The sequence below is a fragment of the Carlito syrichta genome, unplaced genomic scaffold (genome assembly GCF_000164805.1).
Source record: "Carlito syrichta isolate Samal-C Ts95f unplaced genomic scaffold, Tarsius_syrichta-2.0.1 Scaffold47093, whole genome shotgun sequence".
Taxonomy (NCBI): Eukaryota; Metazoa; Chordata; class Mammalia; order Primates; family Tarsiidae; genus Carlito; species Carlito syrichta.
Genome location: NW_006991189.1, coordinates 73,219 through 97,263, shown reverse-complemented (window position 1 = coordinate 97,263; position 24,045 = coordinate 73,219). Strand labels below are relative to the sequence as shown.

Sequence of the window (24,045 nt, the reverse complement as noted above, 5' to 3'; positions counted from 1 at the left end):
AGGTCTCTGTCGCATAACAGAATAATGATCTTCCCACAAAATTTGCAGTAAAATAAATCTGTGCTGTATAAATCCAGTTTTCGTATTGATTGCCAATATAAGGATTTGGCAGGGTTCATAAAATTCCCAAGATCAATGGAATCACTCAAGAATGGAGCAAACTTTTATAGTTCATGTGGCTATATTTGCCATAATAACATTTGAAACAATTAATGATGATTAATATTATTTCAGACATCGAAACGGTGAAGTCCCTGTTGCAAAGATATCCAGACTAAACATCCAAAAGAGATAAGAACTTCTTGATCTAGGTTTTCTGCCAGGTTGTGTTATTAAGAAGTTTTTCTCTGGGCGCAGTGACTCACGCCTGTAATGCCAGCACTTTGGCAGGCTGAGGAGAGAGGATTTTCTGAGCCCACAGATTCAAGACCAGTCTGGGCAACTTGGCAAGACCTCATCTCTACACTAAATCAAAAAATTAGCCAGGGGTGGTAGTGCTCGCCCATGGTTCCAGCTACTTGGAAGGTTGAGGCAGAAGGATCACCTGAGCCCAGCAGGTCGAGGCTGCGGTGGCCGTGAGCATGCCACTGCACACTCCAGCCTGGGAGACAGAGTGAGACTCCCACTCAACGACAACAACAAAAGTTTTTCTTATTAAAGAGAGGATCCTACCTCTGCTTTTGCACTAGAATACATAATCAAGGTTTTCTTTCTTATTTCATTTCAGAAGGGTTCATTCAGGTGTCCATCCAGTTACACGTTCGCCAAGCACTGCCTTCCTGCCCTGAATTGTACTGTGTGCTGAATCTCTGCCTTTAGTCTTGTCTGTGCTGCATTGGATTCTAGCAGATTTCTTTTGTCTGAGAGCCTAATGTCTGTGCATCTATCAAGCAGAACATCACCTGGCCTTCTTCAGGGGCTTCCTGGAGGCCCCAAGTATGAAGGGCTTCCCATTAGCCCTGCCTCTCATGCTGACAATTCATTTGATGAGCTTGGGGAGGGTGCTTAACTTCTTCCTCTAAATGCAGGAAACAGGAAGCAGGAAAGTGAAGGTCCAAGATGCTAAATTCAGTTCAATCACACAGAAGCTTAAAATTGGGAGTCTCCTTGATCTATCTAGAAAAGGGGGTGGGTGGCATGCTGCTGCCTCCCAGATGCGTCCCAGAAATGACAGTGCCCTATGATGAGCAGGTGCAGGGCACACTCCTTTATTGTGTGTGATGGAGGGCTGTACATGTCCACCTAGTGTCATAAAGTCAGCCTGCTTGTGAAAACTCTGAACTCCATTTCCTTTAAGAAAAGGAGAGAGGCCAGGCGTGGTGGCTCATGCCTATAATCCCAGCACTTTGGGACGCTAAGGTGAGAGGATTGCCTCAGCCCACGGGTTCAAGACCAGTCTGGGCAACTTGGTAAGACCTCATCTCTACAATAAATCAAAAAATTAGCCAGGCATGGTGGCACATGCCTGGAATTCCAACTACTTGGATGGCTGAGGCAGAAGGATCACCTAAGCCCAGCAGGTCAAGGCCGCAGTGGCCATGAGTGTGCCACTGCACTCCAGCCTGGGTGACAGAGTGAGATTTCAACTCAAAAAAAAAAAAAAAAAGAAAGAAAAGAAAAGGAGAGGATTGGGCAACAGTCCGAATGCAGCAAACCTGGTTATCTAATATGGCATTCATTTCAAATTGTCTGGACAAGTGTGTTCATACTCCCCAGACTACAGGACCCCCATCTTTGATTCAGAAAACATGGTCACCGTATGAATGAATTGTTGGTAAACACAATATTCACTGCTTAATAATCCGGAAAAGATACAGGAGTGAATTTATAGTGATTTCGCACCTTTCATTATGGAATGCCATATAAATATTTAACTCTGATGTTTATTTTATTCTAATTTTTTGTTAATCACATTTGCTTAGTTAATATGGCATACTTATGCCAAGTTTTTATTATTGCCGTAGATTTCATGAATGATGACAATTTCCTGTGCTATTTTATTTGAAATTAGTTTGATTGTAAAGACTCATACAAAATTGCCCATTAATTCTAAAGCTTAGTATTTATGCCATTGTACATGCACACACATGCCTGTACACTCATACTCACACTTACATTCCTGCATATGCAAATACACACTGTTTTCTCATTATCAGTGAGACAACACATTGGCACATTGCCTCTAGCTTTCTAAGGGAAGGAATTTTTCTTTAAAGGTTCATTCATACTTCTGAAGGCAGACAAATTTGATTTAGCAGAACATCCTTCTAAAGTTGAGGAAGAAAGAAAAATTGCAAAATAAGACTGAAAGGAAGAAAGGAAAGATACAGATGGTGGAAACCAATTTTTTTTCTGACACTCAGGTTTTGATAGCTTGTGAAATCACTTTAGGAAAATTTCTTTTTGTCAACTTTTTCACATTGACCAAATGGTATGTTTGTTAGAGCCATGCTTAAGACCTCAGGGATATGTGGATGACCCCTGGGCCCCAATGTGCCTACCTACCCAGGTTCCAGGGGCATCTCCTTAAGGAATTCATGTTCCAGATTAAGCTCTTCCTCATCCCACAGTATCAATCAGTTCTTACCATCCACTTTCCTCCAGGACAGGAGGGTCCTTGAGCTTCAAGCAAAGGGGAAAAGGAGAGTCCAAAAGAGATGCCAGTGGGAACCAAGAACAGACGTTGCCCGTATCATTATTCTCTTCAGAGATGGCCCTGCTCTCTGAGAATGAGGGAAATGCAAGTTCCATGTTAGGATTCCATATTGGTCAGAATTAGCTTCTGTTTACCGTGCCTTAAACACAAGAGTTTGTCTCACTCTCATACAAAAGAAGTCTAGACAAGCCAGTCTAGATTGGCAAAGGGAATCAGTTTCCTTTTGGGTTGTTGCTCTATCAGTGCACGACTTTTTCTTCTTGGTCAAAGATGGCTGCTTAAATTTCAGCCATCACATCCTCAGTGCACCAGTAGAAAGGTCAGAAGGGCACAGTCGCTTCATTGATGGGCACTTCCCGGAAGTATCATACAACACAACTGCTTGCCTTCCATTGACCAGAATTTGGCCACACAGCCACACTTATCACCAACGGAGTGTGAACGGCCACACTTTTCACCAAGGGAGCGTGAAAAATACCATCTTCCTTCCTGTGGTTATGGGCTCAGCAAAATATCAAAGGTCCGTACGTATACTGAGGGAGAAGAGAGAGAATTAGTGTTGAGGGATGACTAGAAGACTAACACATATATCATCTTGCTAAAATGCCTTATTTCTCTCTGTGACCTGAGTTCTTTTCAGCTTTCTGGATTTCTTTCCAGGCCCAGACATAAAATTTGCAAATGAAGAAATGTGATCAAACTCTAAGGTCATTTCTAAAGAAAAGCTTTAGAAAGCTGAGACCCCATTCTGGGATTGCCTGCTAATGCCTCCTTGTAATTTCAGCGGAAATTCTAGAATTGGCTGGAAATGCTGCGAGGGACAACAAGAAGGCCCGGATAGCCCCGAGACACATCCTTCTAGCCGTCGCCAATGATGAGGAACTCAATCAGGTGTGTCTGAAGGACTGAGATCAGTCACACTGTGGGTTTGCCAACACACCGCTGCAAGTGGTCTTGGCTGGCCATGAGTCATTCCTGCTACAAGTGTCAATCACATTTATACCCAAAAAAATTCATGCCACGTAATAAACAAATTCTGCTATGTCATTCTGATTCCAAACAAAATGGCCTCTGGAATATAGACCCCATGATATATCCTAGGTCTTGCCAGACCTTTCTTTCCTCTTTAAAGACAAGTTCTGAGCCAGGCGGGTGACTCATGCTGTAATCCTAGCACTTTGGGAGGCGGAGGTGAGAGGATTGCCTGAGCCTGGGATTCAAAACCAACCTGGGAAACATGGTGAGACCTCTACCATAAATCAAAAAATTATCCAGGCAAGATGACGCAGGCCTGTGGTTCCAGCTACTTGGAAGCCTGAGGTAGAAGGATCACCTGAGCCCAGCTGGTCGAGGCTGTGGCAGCCGTGAGCATGCCACTGCACTCTAGCCTGGGAGACAGAGTGAGGCTCCAACTCAAAAAATAAAAACAAAAAAGACAAGTTCTGTGTGTTACTGAGGAAGGTGCAACACACATTGTTCTCCTTATGATTTCTTTGCCCAAACTTCCTTGACAATTTTTTTTCTGATGAAGTCAGGAGAATCTTTCTTTATGTATCAGAACTGACATTTTGAAACTAACTCCAAAGTCAAGTGAATAACCACTCCCACTCCAGGATACACAAGGTGATCGGTAGATACTATAAGAATGTTTAGACTGGGTACAGTGGCTCACATGTGTCATCCTAGTGCTTTGGGAGGCTGATTGAGGCTGGGAGTTCAAGAACAGCCTGGGCAACATAGTAAGACCCCCATCTCTAGCTAAATAATCTCTTTAAATTTAAAAAAAGAAGTTTTATTTTGATTTATTTTCGTGTATATTTACTTTCTAATCTCTGTTGTGAAGAATCAGTTCTTAATGCCAATTCATCATAGACTGATAATTTCCAAAAAGGTAATATAAATTAATTACTAGAAGAAAGCAAAGACATAGAAACTACAACCCACAATTTTTTATTCTCTTCAAAGATAGATTATATATATATTATAATAGATTCAATAGATATACAATAACTCTATCAATTGCTGTATAAGTTCCCAGACTCTTACCTGCAATTTCTGTGTTGCTTTTATGTAGATAGGTAACTAACATGGGTAAGCCGTGGTCGCAGACCATACTTGGAGTAATGCTGCTTTAGGACGTGGAGAATATATGAGTGGAGTATTACATGTCAATTATTTACAAAAAAACAAACGTACACCGATTGGGAGGTGCACAGTCAAACATATTTTACTGATGGAATGCATGTCTGAGGATATAGAGGCTGCAGATGTGTTGTTCACTGGGTCTAGTCTTTGCATTAACCTTTGAACCTAATTTTGCCAAACTGCACTCCCCCATATGAAGCTCTTTATCCTCTGTTGTGTCTGGAATTCCAGAGCTCTGGGCAACAACCTGGTTTCAACTCCTAGGACCCTTTTATTTTGCTTTGCTTTGTTTTGTTCTCTGTACAACATCACAGGATGTCTTGTTACCTACAGAGAAATGCTCTACAACTGAAGGAAGAGAAAGCCAATTAAATTGTATATTATGCATTTTCTTTAGGAAAGCAAAGATCAGTTTTAAGACTTGCTTTGCCGACAGTTAGAATTGTATTAAATCCAGAACCAGCAAACTCTGCTGTGTGAGCTCATGCCTTTCTCTCTTCAGCTGCTAAAAGGAGTGACCATCGCCAGTGGAGGCGTCCTGCCCAGAATTCACCCTGAACTGCTGGCCAAAAAGCGAGGGACCAAAGGCAAGTCAGAAACTATCCTCTCCCCTCCCCCAGAGAAAAGAGGAAGAAAGGCCACGTCAGGCAAGAAGGGGGGCAAGAAATCCAAGGCTGCCAAACCACGGACGTCCAAAAAGGTGAGTCAAGGTTGCATTTCTGGGCTGGGAGTGATGATTCATGCCTGTAATCCCAGCACTTTGGCAGGCTGAGGTGGGAGAATTACTTAAAGCTAGGAGTTCAAGACCAGCCTGGACAACATAGCAAGACACCATTTCCTTTTTTAAATTTTTTTAAATTTTATTTTTTAAAAAGGTTGCATTTCAGGCTGGGCACAGTGGCTCACATCTGTAATCTCAGCATTTTGGGAGGCCGAGTACAAGACCAGCCCAAGAGGTCAAGGTTGCCTGAGCCTGTGGGTTCAAGACCAGCCTGGGCAACTTGGCGAGACCTCGTCTCTACAATAAGTCAAAAATTAGCTGGGTGTGGTAGTGCACGCCTGTAGTTCCGGCTACTTGGAAGGCTGAGGCAGAAGGATCGCTGGAGCTCAGCAGGTCGAGGCTGCGGTGGCTGTGAGCATGCCACTGCACTCCAGACTGGGCGACAGAGTGAGACTCCAGCTCAAAAAAAAACAAAAACAAAAGACAGGCCGGGCTCAGTGGCTCAGCCTGTAATCCCAGCTCTTTGGGAGGCCGAGGTGAGTGGATTGCCTGAGCCCTCAGGTTCGAGAACTGCCTGGGCAACTTGGCGAGACCTCATCTCTACAATAAATCAAAACATCAGCCGGGCGTGGTAGTGCGTGCCTGTAATTCCGGCTACTCAGAAGGCTGAGGTGGAAGGATCACCGGAGCCCAGCAGGTTGAGGCTGCGGTGGCCGGGAGCGGCCACTGCACTCCAGTCTGGGTGACAGAGTGAGACGCCAACTCAAAAAAAAACAAAACAAAACAATAGAGATTCACCGGTCTTTCCTCGCCCCTTCTGCCATCTACCAGGTAGCGATCTACAGGTGCCTTGCTCTTGGACTTCTGGGCCTCCAGAACCATGTCCATGTGTCTCTATTGTTTCTGAGCCATCCAGTCTATGGTATTTTGTTATAGTAACCTAGACATCCTCACAAAATGAGAGGGACATTAAAAATGAAACCATGAAGGTGCAGCAGACATCTCTGAAGGACTGAGGATTGTCTGCAGCTTAGTGCTGGGAGGAAATGGCAAGAATGTGTGTGTAAAAGATAAAGGACCTTTGAGACTAGAGCTCAAATCATTAGAGTCTTCAAGAGATTTCCAACCCCAAAGCATGGATAGTTTTCAGCTCCTTTTTATTGCTCCTACCAAAGTCCTAAGTAAGAGACAATAGCCTAGAAGCTGCTTTTCTTTCTCAACAATAGGCTTTATGTTGCATACTAAACAATCTCTAGTCTCCCACAGGTGGGCCCCTTGAGTTAGCCTATGAAATTTCAGGTGTTTTGGATAGCTTGATATGCTAAGTAGCTTAGCTCAGAGATACCACTGGTGGAGTAATATTTTTTTCATATGCTGCCCAGTTCAGGAAACGCTAGTCACATGTGGCTATTTAAATTTTAATTGAAAAATGAAATCCAATTAAAAATTCAGCTCCTTGATAGCACTAGCCACATTTCAAGTGCTCAGTAGCACTAAAGATCACAGAAAGAATATTTTCATGATCACAGAAAATTCTTCTGGACAGTGTTGCCATAGAGGTTGTGAAATTGTCATTCTGCAGTTCTTCATGGTAACACAAAAGATCATAAGAGTTCACCTCAGCCGGTTGCAGTGGCTCATGTCTATGATCCCAGTGCTTTGGGAGGCGGGAGGATCACCTGAGGCCAGGAGTACAAGACCAGAATGGGCAAAATAGCAAGACCCCATCTTTACAAAAATTAAAATAAAAAAATTAGCAACCGGGCTCGGTGGCTCAGCCTGTAATCCCAGCACTTTGGGAGGCCGAGGTGAGTGGATTGCCTGAGCCCGCAGGTTTGAGACCTGCCCAGGCAACTTGGCAAGACCTCGTCTCTACAATAAATCAAAAATTAGCAGGGCGTGGTAGCACATGCCTGTAATTCCGGCTACTCGGAAGGCTGAGACGGAAAGATCGCCGGACCCCAGCAGGTTGAGGCTGCGGTGGCCAGAAGCATGCCATTGCACTCCAGTCTGGGCGACAGAGTGAGATTCCAACTCGAAAAAAAAAAAAAAAAATAGCCAGGTGTGGTGACACACACTTGTAGTCCCAGCAGGCTGAGACAGATGGATTGCTTGAGCCCAGGAGCTCGAGGCCGTAGTGAGCTATGATCATGCCACTGCACTCCAGGCTGGGTGATAAAGCAAGACTCTGTCTCTTAAAAAAAAAAATTTTAATATAAATAAATAAATAAACATAAAAAGGAAAGCGTTCACTCCACTGCCTCTGTGCTCCAGAGAGCTCCCAGGGAGAAGGGAGGTCGAGAGTACACTCAGAACAGCCCCACTTGGCTCTGAGCTTGTTGTAAGCTGCAGGCATTGAAAAGAGCAAGAATACTGTCCCTGTGTCCAGGTTTAGGTGAGGACTACAGAGATATGTGACCCCTTTAACAAACTTTAAATCTACCCTTTTCCTTTCCTTCTATTGCTGTCCCTTGCTGTCCTCCATCAAGAAATAGCAGAACATGACACCTCATCGCTTCCTTTCATATCCATGTTGGTGGCAGCATAATGAAGCCACATGGGGTCTTTTCTGGATTGGTTCTCATCTGTCCTTCTTATTTCTACCTACAGTCCAAACCAAAGGACAGCGATAAAGAAGGAACTTCAAATTCCACCTCTGAAGATGGGCCGGGGGATGGATTCACCATCCTGTCTTCTAAGAGCCTTGTTCTGGGGCAGAAGGTAATAGAGAGAGTTGCAGCGTACCAGAGCAAAACACTATTGCGTTTTCATAACCTCCTGTTTACAAGAAATGATGCCTCCCTTATCCCTGGCTCCCCTAATATGACTTGTACTTTAATCTCAAATTAGCCAGTTTTAAGCTGAAAAACTACGGCACTTTCAGCACTGTGAGAGAGAACAAGCTCTCTAGTGCTGAGAATTGTCCACATTGACACCGGTCAGCACAAGGTAAGCTTAGAGAATCTTACAGGTCAGTAGGTAGAATGCCATACTGGTCTTGCTGGGAATTCCCCACATCCCAGTAATTTCTGTTCCCACACATAAAAAACCCATAGCTAACTTTCCCAAACAGCTTCTGAGAGTCCTGTCTTACATGGTTCAGTGTAATTTATCAAGGAAAGAAAATTGAAATATCTGTTTCCTGAATATCCCTGGTGTTAGAAATGAATTATTTGCCAATAATTCAGTCTGCTTGCCTTCCGAGGCTGCAGAAAGAAAACAAACAGGGCTATCCATTTGAACGGTCTTCACAACACAACAGCAGCCCAGCCAGACATGCAAATAACTCATTCTTACAAGTGTGAAGTTTACTGAGTAGACAATTTATCTTTCAAGTCAACTAGGGCTGAAATAAGATACCCAAGGAAGTAGTTAATCATACCACTGGTAGCCAAATGTTTCCAGCCTGACAACAGTGTGAATCTCCATTCGAGAAATTGGGAAGATCATGACCTAGGAAGAGCATCACGTTGGTGGGTCCCTAGTTTATCACTGAAGAAAGCAGGGAAGCAAAGAGATGGCATTTATGTCCCCTCGCGGGGTTGTCCATGGTTACATGACTATCAGTGTTCTGTCACTTAGCTAGGGGAATGGAAAGATCTTGCTTACATGGGCAATCAGTGGAGAATGCCCTCCATTCCACTCTGCAGTGAACACAGAGGGCAGCATTTCCCAAGGGTAGCCCCAAGAATGTGGTCCCACAAAGCAAAGGGGCTGGACACAAGCAGGCAGGAATCCCAGAGCCCATTCTTTCTCCCCAGCAAAGTCATTTGCTTTTAGGGAGAAGAGAGAACAAACCCAGGACTTGCCTTGCAGGAGCTACTCAGAGGCTGCATCACTGAAAGCCAAGGCCACCAGGGTTGGGAACCAAAGGCATGAGCTATAAAGGAGAGAAAGAACAGGGGAGGTCCCATTCCTGTTCTAGGGAGGAGGAGGAAGTGTTGTTGCATGCTGCTAGTCTCAGAGTGAAAAGCAAATCCACTGAGCTCAAGGAGCTGGTTGAAAAACACCTGGGAAGCTTGAGGTTGCCGTTCTGTGTGCAGCCCTTTGGTTGACAGTTGGTATGAATAATAAAAAGGAATGAATGGATTCAGGTAAAATACAAGGATTCTCAATGGGAGGTGATCTCTCCTACATTCCCCATCTTTTCTTCCCGATGCAGCTGACCTTGACCCAGAGTGACATCAGCCATATTGGCTCCATGAGAGTGGAGGGCATCGTCCACCCAACCACAGCTGAAATTGACCTCAAGGAAGACATAGGTGAGATCCTGAGACTTTCTCAGAGCTGCTATACTGTGGCCCACTGTCTGGGCAAGATCTTGTGAAGTTGGCTGTTGTCAACTGGCAATCCCACTGCTTGGCTCCCATGTCAGATCCTGTCTTTGTATGTAATTGAATAGCTTTCAATAGAGAGCAACTCACTTTTTAAAAATCCTGCATACTTTTTTTTTGAAATTTTTACTGAAGTATTCTATCAAAACAGGTCATTAGTGTATGACTTGGCGAATTTTTCTCAAGTCATACAAGAATTTTTCTGAACATCATTGGGCAACTGTCACTTAAATCATCCTTTACCAGCATCCCAGAATCCCAAAAGTCCTTTACATACCCCCCTCCTGGTCATCACCCCCTCCAAAGATAGCCACTGTCCTGCTGTCTTCCAACAGCGTCGACGGGTTTCATCTGGTTTGATTTTTATAGAAATGAAACCACAGGCTCTTCTGTGTCTGACTCCTTTTCTCAATTTAGTGTTTGTGAAATCCATCCCTCTTGTTGAGTGTGGGTGTGTTCATTCACTCCCCTTGCTGTGCATTGTTATACTACATGAATATACCATAATGTATAACCATCTATTCAACCACTGGTAGTTTCCAGTTTGGGCTATAATGAGTAGAGCTACTATAAATATTGCTGTACATGTTTTGGATAAAACTTCACATACATTTTAAGCTTAATTTTTTTTGTTGTTTTTTTGAGTTGAGGTCTCTGTCACCCAAGCTGGAGTACAGTGGCATGATCACGGCTCACCACAGCATCAATCTCCTGGGTGCAGGTGATCCTTCTGCCTCAGCCTCCCAAGTAGCTGGAACTACAGGTGCACAGTACCACTCCTGGCTAACATTTTTCTTTTTTTTTTTTTTTGTAGAGACAAGGTCTTGCTATGTTGCCTAGACTGGTTTCTAACTCCTGGCCGCAATCCTCCTGTCTCCCAAAGTGCTGGGATTACAGGCTTGAGCCCCTGTGCCTGGCCTTAAGCTTATGTATTGAGAATGCTATTGATAAAAGGGAAATGGACATCTAGAAAAAATTAAGATGTTGATCAAGCTAAGAGCATTGGGCTACTTTACCAGTGGTTTGCCACCTGTCCCTTGGGCAGTGGGAGGAGGGCTTACTAGGCCAGGTGGAGAAGTGTAGGAGGGTAAGCTAACAGGGATGCTACTAGACACCATCTCATCCATTTTCACTAGACAGAACTGCCTTAAGCTCTCCACTGAAAGAGTAAAATGAACGAGGAAAGGATTGTATTCCTGAGATCCTGGGCTTGCCCCTATGGCTGGTGGTTTGAGGCAGGTAGTTCAGTCCTGGCAGTAGCACCAGGGGTCCCAGGTTACTGGACTCACTTGTGGTTCCCTCCTGGCATCAGAGGCCACCTACTGTGCTGGAAAGGAGATAGGATGGCACTGAGAAAAACCAGCATTCCAGAGAAACGGAACTTTCCTCCGCCATGGAAAGACGCCCTCTAGTGGCCATAATCTCAAGCCTCGTTTGAATAGGTGTCCCAGCTTCACACAAAGTTGCAATGTTCCTACTTATAAATTCTATCGCGTCTACATTTTTATATCAGAAAAACAATATACTTTCCTTAAGTGACAAGGTGGTAGAATAGAAAGAGCACTATTATTGGAGCAATAACTCAAGCTCAGATCCCAGCGGTGGATTCTAAGGCTGACCTCTTGGGTCTTGGGAGGAGAAACAGGCTGAGAGGCCAGACGATTAGCAAAGCAGGTTCTGGGTCCGCTTGGTCTGTGTCCCAGGTTTTCCAAATTGTCCCCAGCATGTGACCTTGGGCAGGATTCTTAACCTCCCTGAACTTCTGCTTCCTCCTCTGTAAATGATGGTAGCCATAGTACCTGTCTCATAGGCGTACTAAAGATTAAACTGAGGATACATGGATGGGGCCTATCACGTTGGGCTCCTTGACACTGAATGATTTGGTGGTCTTTTTTTCCTGCTGCTGTATTGTTAGAAAGAGTCCTTCCCATCCTGATACCTTTCTCTACAACCAACACCCTAACTAGTCGTCCATGCAGCTAAGGCCTGGACTTACTCATTTGAAAACATAATTCAATGGCTGGATGCAGTGGTTCACACCTGTAATTCCAGCCTTTTGGGAGGCTGAGGTAGTTGGATCTCTTGAGGCCAGGAGTCAAGACCAGCCTGAGAAACACAGCAAGACCCTATCTCTACCAAAAAAAAAATTTAGCCCAGCATGATGGCACACACCTGTAGTTCTAGCACTTTGGGAAGCCACAGCAGAGGGATGACCTGAGGCCAGGAGTTCAAGACCAGTCTGAGAAACATAGCAAGACCCCATCTCTACCAAAAAAAAAAAAAAAAAAAACAATAATAAGCTGGTTGTGGTGGCACACACCTGTAGTCCCAGCTACTAGAGAGGCTGAGGCAAGAGCATTAGTCCAGCCTAGGAGTTCAAGGTTGCGGTGAACTGTGATCACACCACTGACTCCAACCTGGGCAACAGAGCAAGACCTTGTCTCTAAAATTAAAAAATAAATAAATAAAAATAAATTTAAAAAGCATTATATTATTACATAAAAGAAGCAGAAAAGTATACTGAAACCAGATGCAATAATCACCACCTATAACCATGTTTGTTTCAGATCTCACCCCGCCCCCCACATACTTCTAGACATCATGTCATTTTATCTGCAAATATTTCAGAATGATCTCTAAAAGATAAGAACAACTTTTTTTAACAACTTAAGCACAATACCATTATTGTACCTAAAAAAAATATACATATCAACAAATATCCAGAATTCCAATTCCAATGGCATCATAAACATCCATTTATTTTGTTCTAATTTGCTTATTTGATTTAGGATTCAAATGAGTCCATACTCTGCAATAGGCTGATAAATCTCTTATAACCCATAAGTTCCCCCTTCCCACCCACCCCCATTTTTCTCTTTCTTTCTCTCTATCTGTCTCATTCTGTGTCTTTTTCTCTTTCTCTCTCACTCTCTTTGTCTATGTCCTTCTCTCTCTCTCTCTCTCTCTCTCTCTCTCTCTCTCTCATTGCTTTGCAATTTATTTGTTGAGAAAACTGGGCCATTTGTCCTATAGGGTATCCCACAGTCTGGATTTTGGAGGATTACATTCTCCTGGTGGTGTTAAGCATGTTTCTTCTCTGTTTTTGGTGGTGGTGGTGGTTTGGGGTTGTTGTTGTTGTTGTTGTTGTTGTTTTAAAATAAGTTCAAGCCGGGCTCGGTGGCTCAGCCTGTAATCCCAGTGCTTTGGGAGGCCGAGGTTAGTGGATTGCCTGAGCCCACAGGTTCAAGACCCACCTAGGCATCTTGGCGAGACCTCATCTCTACAATAAATCAAAAACTAGCCAGGCATGGTAGTGCACGCCTGTAGTTCCAGCTACTTGGAAGGCTGAGGCGGAAGGATCGCCGGAGTCCAGCAGGTTGAAGCTGCAGTGGCCGGGAGCAGCCACTGCACTTCAGTCTAGGTGACAAAGTGAAACCCCAACTCAAAAAAAATAAAATAAAATAAATTCATAGTTGAATTTACAGGTTTAAAAAGAACTCAGGCTCAAAAAATGTGGACAAAATTCCTTGGTCGGTGATGAGCATTCTTGCACCAGGAAGCACGTCTTGTTGTCTGTCTTTGTGTGATGTTAGCAGCCGTTGATGCCCTTCTCTAGATCTGTCCATTCCTTAGGGGTTGCAGAGTATGACATTCCTTCATTTCTTCACGAGAGTGCTTCTCTAGAGAAACGACCTTACAACACTCCAGGCTTTTTCTTCTCAAAAGTCAGTGAAGGAGGTTAATTCACCTTGCCTTCTGCCCACCACTATTTGGCCCCCAACCTACATGCAGAGTGCAGCAGTGTAGACCTATTTTCCTGCCTCTCGCCATGACCTGGCTACCAGCTTCAGTTACCTGGTGCTCTCTGGGCTTCTGGACCCAGCATATCAACAGTGACTAGGAGTCAGGGGCCAAAAAGGAGACTCAGAGGCAATGGACATAGCCATGACCGGTGTTTGCCAGTTGTGGCATTGAAACCCAAGCACATTAATGCACAAACCCCGTCCCCAGCCCCAGCCCAGTGGAGAATGACTGCTAGCATAGACATTTCTCCTAAATAATCTGCACCATGTATTGTGGCTCTCCAAACATCCTTGAGTGCCTGAGTAGGAAGGTGGGAAGTGCCATCACCCAAGGCCAACCAGGTCGCTGAGTTTATTAGAAGATCAAAACACCCGAGGGGAACTATCTCATCTCCTGCCCAAGAACAGCCATCATCCTAGTCTGGACAAAATACCCATGTAGTCTCAAAGACATAAGGGTGTGGGCAGAGGGGGCTGGATCCCCTGATGCACACAGATGGGGTTACTGCTGGGCCAGAGGTGGGGGTCTTGCTGTGTCCTGGGGGTTCCACTCAGTCTCTGTAGAAGCAAAGGCCTAAGATATTGAGTAGAAAATATCCCTAACCTCAAAGACTCAGGGGCTCTCCCAGCAGCAAAGTTCTTAGAGATTAGCCTCTCACATCTCTGCATTTTTCCATTGACAATTGAGGCCCAGGTTGGGGGAGAAACATGCCAGGCTGTATTGGGCTTAGTCTGTCCTTTGACCCCAAGGACTTACAATATGTTGGTGGCACCAAGATAGGAACAGGACTACAGAGCTCTCAGTGTAGGTACTGAACCCATAGAACACAACGCTGGAATCTCAGTTTAAAAAAAAAAATCAAGGCCAGGTGTAGTAGCTCACACCTGTAATCCTAGCACTTTGGGAGGCCCAGGTGGGAGAATCGTTTGAGACAAGGAGTTGAAGACCAGCACGGGATAACAAGACCCTGTCTCTACAAAAAATAAAAAATGATAAATAAATAAAAATCATCTTCAGGACTCATGTCATGAGATTGTTTATGGACAAATCATCCCTTTAAAATTTCCTTTTAAAATGCCTGCTGACCAAGCATGATGGCCAATGCCTATAATCCTGGCACATTGGCAGGCCGAGGCAGGAGGATCATTTGAGGCCAGGAGTTCAAAACCAACCTGGGCAACATAGTGAGACCCCATCGCTACTAAAAATTCAGAAACAAAAAGCCAACAACAAAAAAGCTTGCCAATGTAAGTTTGCCGGACTGAGGTCCAGTGACCACTGGCAAGCCAGGATAACAATTGACAAGTCGGATTCCTGGTTTCTTTCTTTTTTCTTTCTTTTTATTTTTGAGTTGGAGTTTTACTCTGACACCCAGGCTGGAGTACAGTGGCATGATCACAGCTACCACAGCCTCTACCTGCTGGGCTCAGGCGATCCTTCCAAGTGCTGGGATTACAGGCACGTACTATCATGACCAACTAATTTTTTATTTATTGTGGAGGCAAGGTCTCGCCATGTTGCCCAGGCTGGTCTCAAACTTCTGGGTTCAGGCAATCCTCTCACCTTGGCCTCTCAAAGTGTTGGGATTACAGGCCTGAGCCACCACACCTGGCCTGATTCTTAGGGTGTTTTTCTCCTTGGCCTACTAATACTATGTCAAATAATGGAATTGTATTGAAAGAATGACCACAATGTCTTCCCATTGTTCTTTCTCCTTTGCAGGTAAAGCCTTGGAAAAGGCTGGGGGGAAAGAGTTCTTGGAAACAGTAAAGGAGCTTCGCAAATCTCAAGGCCCTTTGGAGGTCACGGAAGGTAAGTATGGAATTGGGTCCGTGTCGCCATCGTGGTCTCACCGCCTTCCTTCCTGAAGTGCTCAGCCTCACACGCTTCGTACATATTCAGTTCATGAAACAAAGTATGCCGTACCTAATCAGAATGCTCTCTCAGCATCTCACAGATCACTTGAGCAGGCCCATTGTAGAGCTTTCAGATGCTCTGTGACTAGAAAGTGTCTGGATAATGCAAGTCAATTTGCATAGATCCCCAAAATGGTCTGGAGCCATTGGGTACCATTGGAACCATTTTAAAGTGTGTAATTCAGTGGCATTAAGAAGTACTTTCATGATGTTGTGCAGTCACCACCACTATCTAGCTCGAGAGCTTTTATGTCTGCACATGGAAGCTACCTACACATTAAGCAGTCATGCCTACCCCCCAGCCCCTGGCAGCCACTTGTCTATTAACTTTCTCTCTCTATGGAGTTTCCTGTCCCGGATAGTTCATATAAATGGAATCACACAACTTATAACCTTTTGTATGCCTGGCTTCTTCCACTGAATACAGTTTTTTCAAAGTTCATCCATACCATAGCATGTGTCAGGATTCACTCCTTTTTGTGGCGGAGTAATATTCTATTTTGTTTAGCTATTCATCTGATGGATATTTGGGTTTTTCCACCTTTGGCTGTTGTGAATAGAGCCGCTAGGAACATCTGTGCACACGTTGTGTGAGCAACTGTTATCAAGGACACTGGGCAACTTTTTGACAGGTGGCTCCAACCTCAGAGCCATGTTCTTACCCACACGACCCCCTATCAGTTCACTCCTTATACCTCCAGTCAGTGCCAAGTGCTGCACTCACACCAGGGTTTCAAGAGCCATAAAACTCACTGCTGCCCTCAGACAGAGAAATGGGGCATAGAGCAGGAACCAAGGCCTTGGCATGAGGGTGCTGGGGAAGAATCGCAGTGAGGTGTGAGACGCCCTTAGGGGTGGGACACAGTGTGCAGATGGAGTGCTGTGTGTGCAGGAAGACTTGGGTCTCGCGCAAATAGGGAGTTAGGGGTCAGTAGGTAGAAGGAGAGAAACAGCAGCCCGGGATGGGGCCAGGCCCACAGTCTGTGCGAAGGAGTCTGAATGTGACCCGACCCGATGTGGACAAGAGGAGTCACCTTGGGACGTTTACGCAGGAGACTGTCCCGATTTGATTTGATTGGTAGAAAAGTGATGAGGGCTTCCAGTCAAGAAAGAATGTGAGTCCACACTTTAAATGTGCATAGGCCACTCTCCTATACACTCAGCAGTGGTAGATAATGTCTTTTTTTAAATTGTAAGACAAGCCAAGCACGGAGGCTCACATTTATAATCCTGGTACTTTGGGAGACACAGGTGAGAGGATTGCCTGAGTCAGGGGTTTGAGACCAACCTAGGCAACTTGGCGAGCCCTCATCTCTACAACAAATCAAGAACAATTAGCCAGGCATGGTAGCGCATGCCTGTGAATCCAGCTACTTGGAAGACTGAGGCAGAAGAATCACCTGAGCCCAGCAGGTCGTGACTGCGGTGGCCGTGAACATGCCACTACACTCCAGTCTGGGCAACAGAGTGAGACTCTGACTCAAAAAAAAATACATAAATAAAAAACAAAATAGAATTTTAAAAACTAATTGTAAGACAGAGCCACACTCTTATAGGGCAAGTAGATGTGTGGACGGAGACAGGAGAGTGGCAGCAGCACCGGTGGATCAAGCCCCAGACCCGGGCTTTGTGTCTGGTGATATGCAGAGTCGCCTCACACATGGAGGGGACCAGCTTACTGCTCAAAGCCAGGAGTAGAGGAGACTCCCATGGCCCTTCCAGGAAACCAAAGCACTGGCCACCACCCAGAGCTTACCCTGGGGTCTATGTAAAACCTGTCTTTCTAGGGTAACAGAAGGGCGCACAGAACCCACCACTCCAACCCAGGGCCCCGTTGCTGGCTCACTCAAATGGCCAGCTCCACTGCACCCCCCACATAACTGAGAGACAGAGCCCTCATCAGTCATCTAGGACTGGGGGCCTGGACCTGGGGAAGAATCCCAGCAAATACTGCTGGGGTGAGGAGGAGAGAGAATAGCTAGCTGCCCCACATGGAAGGAGAGGTCCCAACACGCTTCTCATCAGAGTTCCAAAGGCAGAAAGTAGAAGCAGTGTCTAAAGAGATCATAGCTGAGCATTTTCCAGAACGAAACATGAGTCCTCATGTCAAAATAAATGAAATTAAATCCAAAACCTGGTGCATCATGGTAAAGCTTCAGAAGTTCAAAACTGAAGAGAAACCTTCAAAGCAGCAACCCAAGTGGAGAGGTAGATCGTTTGGAAAGAAATGATGGTTCTAATGAGCACGGGCTTCTCATCAGACACACAAAAAAAATGTTTGGAAACAGGAAAGAAATATCTTCAAAGCACTAAGGGGGGAAAACTGTCAACCAAGAATTCCACATTCATTGCTGTGTTATTCAGGAATGAGGACAAAAGGTACACACTTTCAGACATGCAGAAGTCAAAGCAAGAAGCAGTGGCTCACACCTGCAGTCCTAGCACTTTGGGAGGCTAAGGCAGGAGGATCACTTGAGACCAAGATTTCAAGACCAGCCTAGACAACATAGTGAAATCCTGTCACTATGAAAAATTAAAAGTTAAAAGAAATTAGCCAGGCATGCATGCCTGTAGTCCCAGCTATGCAGAAAACTGAGGCAGAAGGATCACTTGAGACCAGGAGTTCAATGCAGCAGTGTCTTGTGATCATGCTACTGCACTCCAGCCTGGGCAACAGAGCAAGACCCTGTCTCTTAAAAAAAAAAAAAAAGTTCAGAGGCAACAATCAAGCCCCTTGATGGAATGACTACAAGAGACTGCACAGAGGAAATAGAAGTGAATCTTCAAGAAAGGAGAAGGCTGTGGGAAGCAATTATGAGCTAAGAAATGGGTACAAATGTGTTATGGCTAGGTGTCCCCCGCCTTGAGCCGATCAGAGTAGCATCCCAGAAAGAAGGGAAAAGGGAAGACAGTTCACCAGTTTTTAACACCATATTTAATTTAACTTAAAAGCACCATCAAAATCAAAAAAATTAGCCAGGTGTGGTGGCACGCACCGGTAATCGTAGCTACTCGGGAGACTGAGGAGGGAGGATTGCTTGAGCCTAGCCGTCCAAGGCTGCAGTGAGCTGTGATCGTGCCACTGCATCCCAGCCTGGGTGACAGAGTAAGACTGACTTAAATAAATAATAAATAAAAGCACCATCCATTGTAGGATATACCCTTCTTGCATGTACCACTAAGAAAAGATTAAATTTCCCAAAGGGAGTGTCTAACAGGAAACCCCCACATAAAGCTGGGACACATTCAATTTAAGAACAAGTGAGACATGAACCCCACCATGCAGAAAGGGGCAGCAAGTGTATACGTTGACCTTGGCAGCTGCCGATGCTGGGTTTCAATGTGGAGTTAGACTTGAGCAGCTGCATGGAGTCTTAGATGGCAGGAGGAGGTCTGGGCCAGAAGACCATCTAGAAAACTGGACAGAACAAGGGGGCATGGGGTAGTTGGAGGGGAAGAAAATCCTTGCTAGAAAACTTGAACTGCAAGCCACTGCAGATGTGCAGCCGGATCCTGTGCAGCTCAAAACCGCAGGCAAAGAGTAGAACGCAGTAGAACACAGGCAGAGTAGTAGAAGGCAGTCTCAGCTTGGTCGTGTCCCCAGGTGATGTAGAAGGAAATGCAACTTCTTTCTGGAAGAAGTCTGCTTCAATCCAGGCTAACAACAATAGTAAGACGCATCCTGATCGCAATGATATAGAAATGTTTAAACAACAGGCTAGGCACAGTGGCTCATGCCTGTAACCCCAACACTTTGGGAGGCCGAAGTGGGAGGATTGCTTGTGCCCAGGAGTTCCAGGAGACCAGCCTAGGCAACATAGTGAGATTTCGTCCCTACAAAAAAAATGTAAAAAATTATCCAGGCATGGTATGCACACCTGTAGTCTCAGCTACTCAGGAGGCTGAGACCGAAGGATTGCCTGAGTCCAGGAAATCAAAGCTGCAGTGAGCCAGGATCACACCACTGCACTCCAGCTTGGGCAACAGAGTGAGACCCTGTCTCAAAAAAAAAAGGAATAAACAACAAAAAAAAGTGCATCTTGCATAGCTAAAGCATACCAACCACAGTGCAGGCATGCCCTGAGGCAGGGGGGATGGGGAGAGGGTGGATCAAGAAAACATTTCAGGGGCAGAGCCAGTGAAAATCAGTCATGGTGGTCTGTTCAAGGTGGCAGAAGGGGAAGCTAAGGGTAGGTCCACGGTGGCCAGGCTGAGCAAACTGGTGAAGTCAGGCCTCTCCTTCATTCAGTGAATATCTGAGCACCTGGGAACCAGAGACATGACAGGGAATACTTAAGCGCTTCGATGAAGATGTCACCGTGTCAGAGTCAGTTTAGTGAAACATCTATGGCATGCATGGCAGGGTGGTGGCATTGGGGCACAGATGTGAACATAACCCCTGAACACTCTGGAACTTTCCACCCAGGTGGGGAGTCCAGGGTAACACAGCACATCAGTTAACACAGCTGGCTGCTGAATCGCACAGTGGGGGCTCAGAGAGAACGAACAGGGGAGCCAGGGAGAGAGGAGGACTGGCCGAGCGTGGGGACAGGGGTGCAGCCAAGCCTCGCATGTGAGGGCACAGAGGTGGCTGGCGGGACGTTGACTGAGAGTCTGGAAGGAGCAAGAAACGGACGGACTCCAAGGTGGAGGTGGAGGGCAGAGCAGGAAAGGCACACCAGGATAGAGACCAGGAACAGCTGCAGGTACTGGATTTCGATGTGGAGTGAGGGACCCTGACTCCAGCAACTGTGTAGAGGCCTGCTTGGCCGAAGGAGGGCTGGGGCCAGAAGATCCTCTAGAAAACTGGATTAGAACAGGGAGCGGGGGGTGGAAATGAAGCAGACAGGCCTGGAATGAGACAAGGCAGAGGAAACTGGCTGGAGGCTGCAGAGATGGGAAAGGAGGAATCGGGTTTCGGGAGTGAATGCTGATGTTGCTGGGTCCATGTTGGACCTGCACACCAGAAAGGTCACCGAGGTATGGGCCACTGTTGAAAGCAAAGGGAGGCCGGGCACAGTGGTTCAAGCCTGTAATCCCAGGACTATGGGAGGCCAAGGCGAGAGGATTGCCTGAGTCCAGGGGTTCAAGGCCAGCCCGGGCAATTTGGTAAGACCTCATCTCTACAATAAATTTTTTTAAAAATTAGCCGGGCATGGTGGTGCATGCCTGTAGTTCCAGCTACTTGGAGGGCTGAGGCGGAAGGATTGCCTGAGCCCAGCAGGCTGAGGCTGTGGTGGCCGTGAGCATGCCACTGCACTCCAGCCTGGGCAACAGAAAAAAAAAAGCAAAGGGAGAAAATAGCTTGCAGATGGCTCCTTAGGAACCAGGACTGCAGCAGAGAGAAGAGCACGGGGCCCAGGCATGCAGGGAGAACAGAAGCTGCTGTGGGAAACTGAGGCACTGTTAGAAGAAAAATCGTGATGACAGGGAGAACAGGGGTCAGCAGAAGCAGCTTCCCAGCAGGATGAGGAGCCATCCTGGAGTCCCTTTCGGATGTGATGACTGTGATGACTCTCCTGAGGGAAAGTTCTGGAAACCCCTAGCAGCAGCACTGCCATGCTCAGAATGCAAGTCTTCACCAGGTGACATCGCATCATAGAGGGGAAACACTTGAAGTCACTCTGTTAGTAGGTGCTTATACCAAATGCTGGTGTCAAAATCCTTGTGAAAACTTGGCCCTTGTGCTTGGCACCTCTAGAGAACATTATAAATCATGACAGCTACAAGTTTTGTTTTCCATTTCCAGTTGCTGTGGAAATACTTTTAGACTGAAGTGTCATTATGGGCATTTTTTTCTTTTTCCTTTATTTTTTGAGTCGGTGTCTCACTCTGTCATCTAGGCTGGAGTGCAGTGGCACACTCATGGCCACTGCAGCCTCAACTTGCTAGGCTCAGGCAATCCTCCCACTTCAGCCTTCCAAGTAGCTGTAACTATAAGCAGACACCACCATGCCTGGCTACTTTTTTTTTAATTTATTGTAGAGATGAGGTTTTGCCAAGTTGCCCAGGCTTGTCTCGAACCCCTGGACTCAGGCAATCCTCTTGCCTCAGTCTCCCAAAAAGCTGGGATTACAGGTATGAGTCACAGCACCTAGTTTTTTTTTTTGTTTTTTTTTTTTTATAGAGACAGGGTCTCACTTTGTCGCTCAGGCTAGAGTGCAGCAGTACAATCACAGCTCACTGCAGCCTCAACCTCCTGGGCTCAAGTGACCCTCCCACCTCAGCCTCCTAAGCAGCTGGGACTATAGGCACACACCGCCATGTCTAGCTAATTTTTTAAATTAGCAGAGCAGCTCCAAGGCTCAGGCATCATTGATCAGGTTGAATAGGGACACTCTGGTTGTGGTACACAAATGTACATTGTAAAGTCAGTGCATGACTGTGCCACGCCCCCTGCCTTGTTAGCATTATGTAGACAAGTTCCTGGTGCATTCATGTTTAATTATATTGAGTACTCACTAGGCATGGGAAAGGCAGGGAGCTTACAGCCTCATCTGACTAAGGGCTCCCTTGGATTTAGTCTCCTCTCCTGTGAGGAAGTGCGGTCACAGCTTCTCTGACACTGTGGACATCGCTAGGAAATACTTCTCATAAAGTAGGTAGGCATGATGTATTTCAAATAAATCTCTCAACCCAACCCTGTCCACAGCACTGAAATACGACAGGCACACATGTATGTAGCAAATGCTGCCCCCTCATGGCCATGGGCTGCCACTCCAGGAGGGCTGGGCACACTGACTGTGTTTTCCTCAGATTCTGGAGTGTCACAGAGGGCTGGGATGACCCAGGGGCATGCAGCATGGGGCTGCACCAGCAGCTGCCCCATGTGGATCAGAGAGAACTGCTCCCCTGGGTGCTTATCAACTCTGTCGCTGATGGGAACTATGTTTGGAGGAGTAAAAAGTAAAACAAAGGAGTGTGGCTGAACTTAGGAGACAAGGCTGGCATAACTCAACTTCATAACTCCTTTTTGAAACCCTTCTCTCTCTGCAGGGCATGTAGAGAGGATCAAAAGACAGTCCCTGTCCAAGGAAGTATACAGTCAAGTTCAGAGTTCTCAACTCATGGAGGGGCCTAAAGCCACACACACATAAATCCTCTACCAGACCCACTGAATCAGGGTCTCTGGGGCCAGGATCAGGCACTATCTCCTTTTATAGAAACCACTGTATTCATTTCCTATGGCCACTTCGCAAATTACCACACACTTAGTGGTTTCCAACAACACAAATTTCACGAGTCAGCAGAGCTGGTACCTTCTAGAGGCTCAGGGAAGACGCCCTTCCTTGCCTCCTCTGGTTTCTGGGCTGGGGCGTTCCTTGGCTGCTGGCCGCACCCCTCCAATCTCTGCTTCCATCATCATTCTGCCTTCTCTTGCCCTTGACCTCTTGCCTCCTTTTAATGAGGATCCCTTGATTACATTAGGGCTCACCCAGATAGTCTGGGATCATCTTCCCATCTCAAGATCCTCAATTCTCATCTGTAAGGTCCCTTTTGCCACATAAGGGAATGTCCACGTTCCAGGGGTTAGGATGTAGGTGTTTTGGAAGGCCATTACTCAACCAACCACAGCCAGCAGAGAGGATTTTTGTTTGTTTGTTTGTTTGTTTGTTTGAGACAGTGTCTTACTCTGTCACCCAGGCTAGAATGTAGTGGCACAATCACAGCTCAGCAGCCTTGATCTCCTGGGCTCAGGTGATCCTCCTATTTCAGCCTCCAAGTAAGGACTATAAGTGCATGCCCAGCTAGTTTTTTTTATTTTGTGTAGAGACAATGGCTTGCTGTATTGCCCAGGCTGGTCTCAAACTCCTGAGCTCAAGTGAGTCTCCTGCCTCCAGCCTCCCAAAGTGCTGGGATTACAGGCGTGAGCCACCATGTCAAGCCAGCAGAGAGGATTTTGATGTGTCCCTTTGACTAAGAAACCCCGTGAGTAGGTGAGTAGGTGAGTAGGTGGCCTAACCCAGGGACTAGTTGGCACACCATAGGAAAGTGATGTGCTGCCACAAAGGCATCAAGTACATTGGTCCAAAGCTTCTGCTGACTTTCCAACAACTCTTGCTCTCTGATAAACATAGTCCTCCTGGCACAGGATATTGTCCAGCCAACTTCCCACCAGTTCCTTGTTCCTCACAGACCTACCAAGTAGCCTGTGACATTCAGCCTAACCTCCTGGCTTAAGGTGGAAACTTAGGAAATAACCTGCAGTCTTTTCTCTCCCACGTCCCAGCGGCCATCAGCCAATCCAGTGGACTCGCAGCCAAATTTGTCATCCACTGTCACATCCCGCAGTGGGGCTCTGACAAATGTGAAGAACAGCTTGAAGAGACCATCAAAAACTGCCTTTCGGCAGCAGAGGACAAGAAGCTGAAGTCCGTGGCGTTCCCTCCTTTCCCCAGCGGCAGGTAAGATGCAGTTCTCCCAAGTTCATTCCTGCAGCCTTTTCCCTGGGAACCAGCTGCTCCCCCG

At 46.1% G+C, this 24,045-nt stretch overlaps 1 protein-coding gene across 1 annotated transcript in view; it reads left to right on the top strand.

Moving 5' to 3' along the window:
* Positions 1-24,045, top strand: part of LOC103249888 (core histone macro-H2A.2) — a 59,147-nt gene that overhangs the window by 32,382 nt on the left and 2,720 nt on the right. Inside the window, exons 3-8 of the mRNA XM_008048510.2 lie at positions 3,441-3,547; positions 5,304-5,501; positions 8,133-8,243; positions 9,685-9,784; positions 15,383-15,472; positions 23,807-23,981. Of these exons, the coding sequence (XP_008046701.1) occupies positions 3,441-3,547; positions 5,304-5,501; positions 8,133-8,243; positions 9,685-9,784; positions 15,383-15,472; positions 23,807-23,981 (781 nt within the window). The remainder of the gene's footprint in view (positions 1-3,440; positions 3,548-5,303; positions 5,502-8,132; positions 8,244-9,684; positions 9,785-15,382; positions 15,473-23,806; positions 23,982-24,045) is intronic.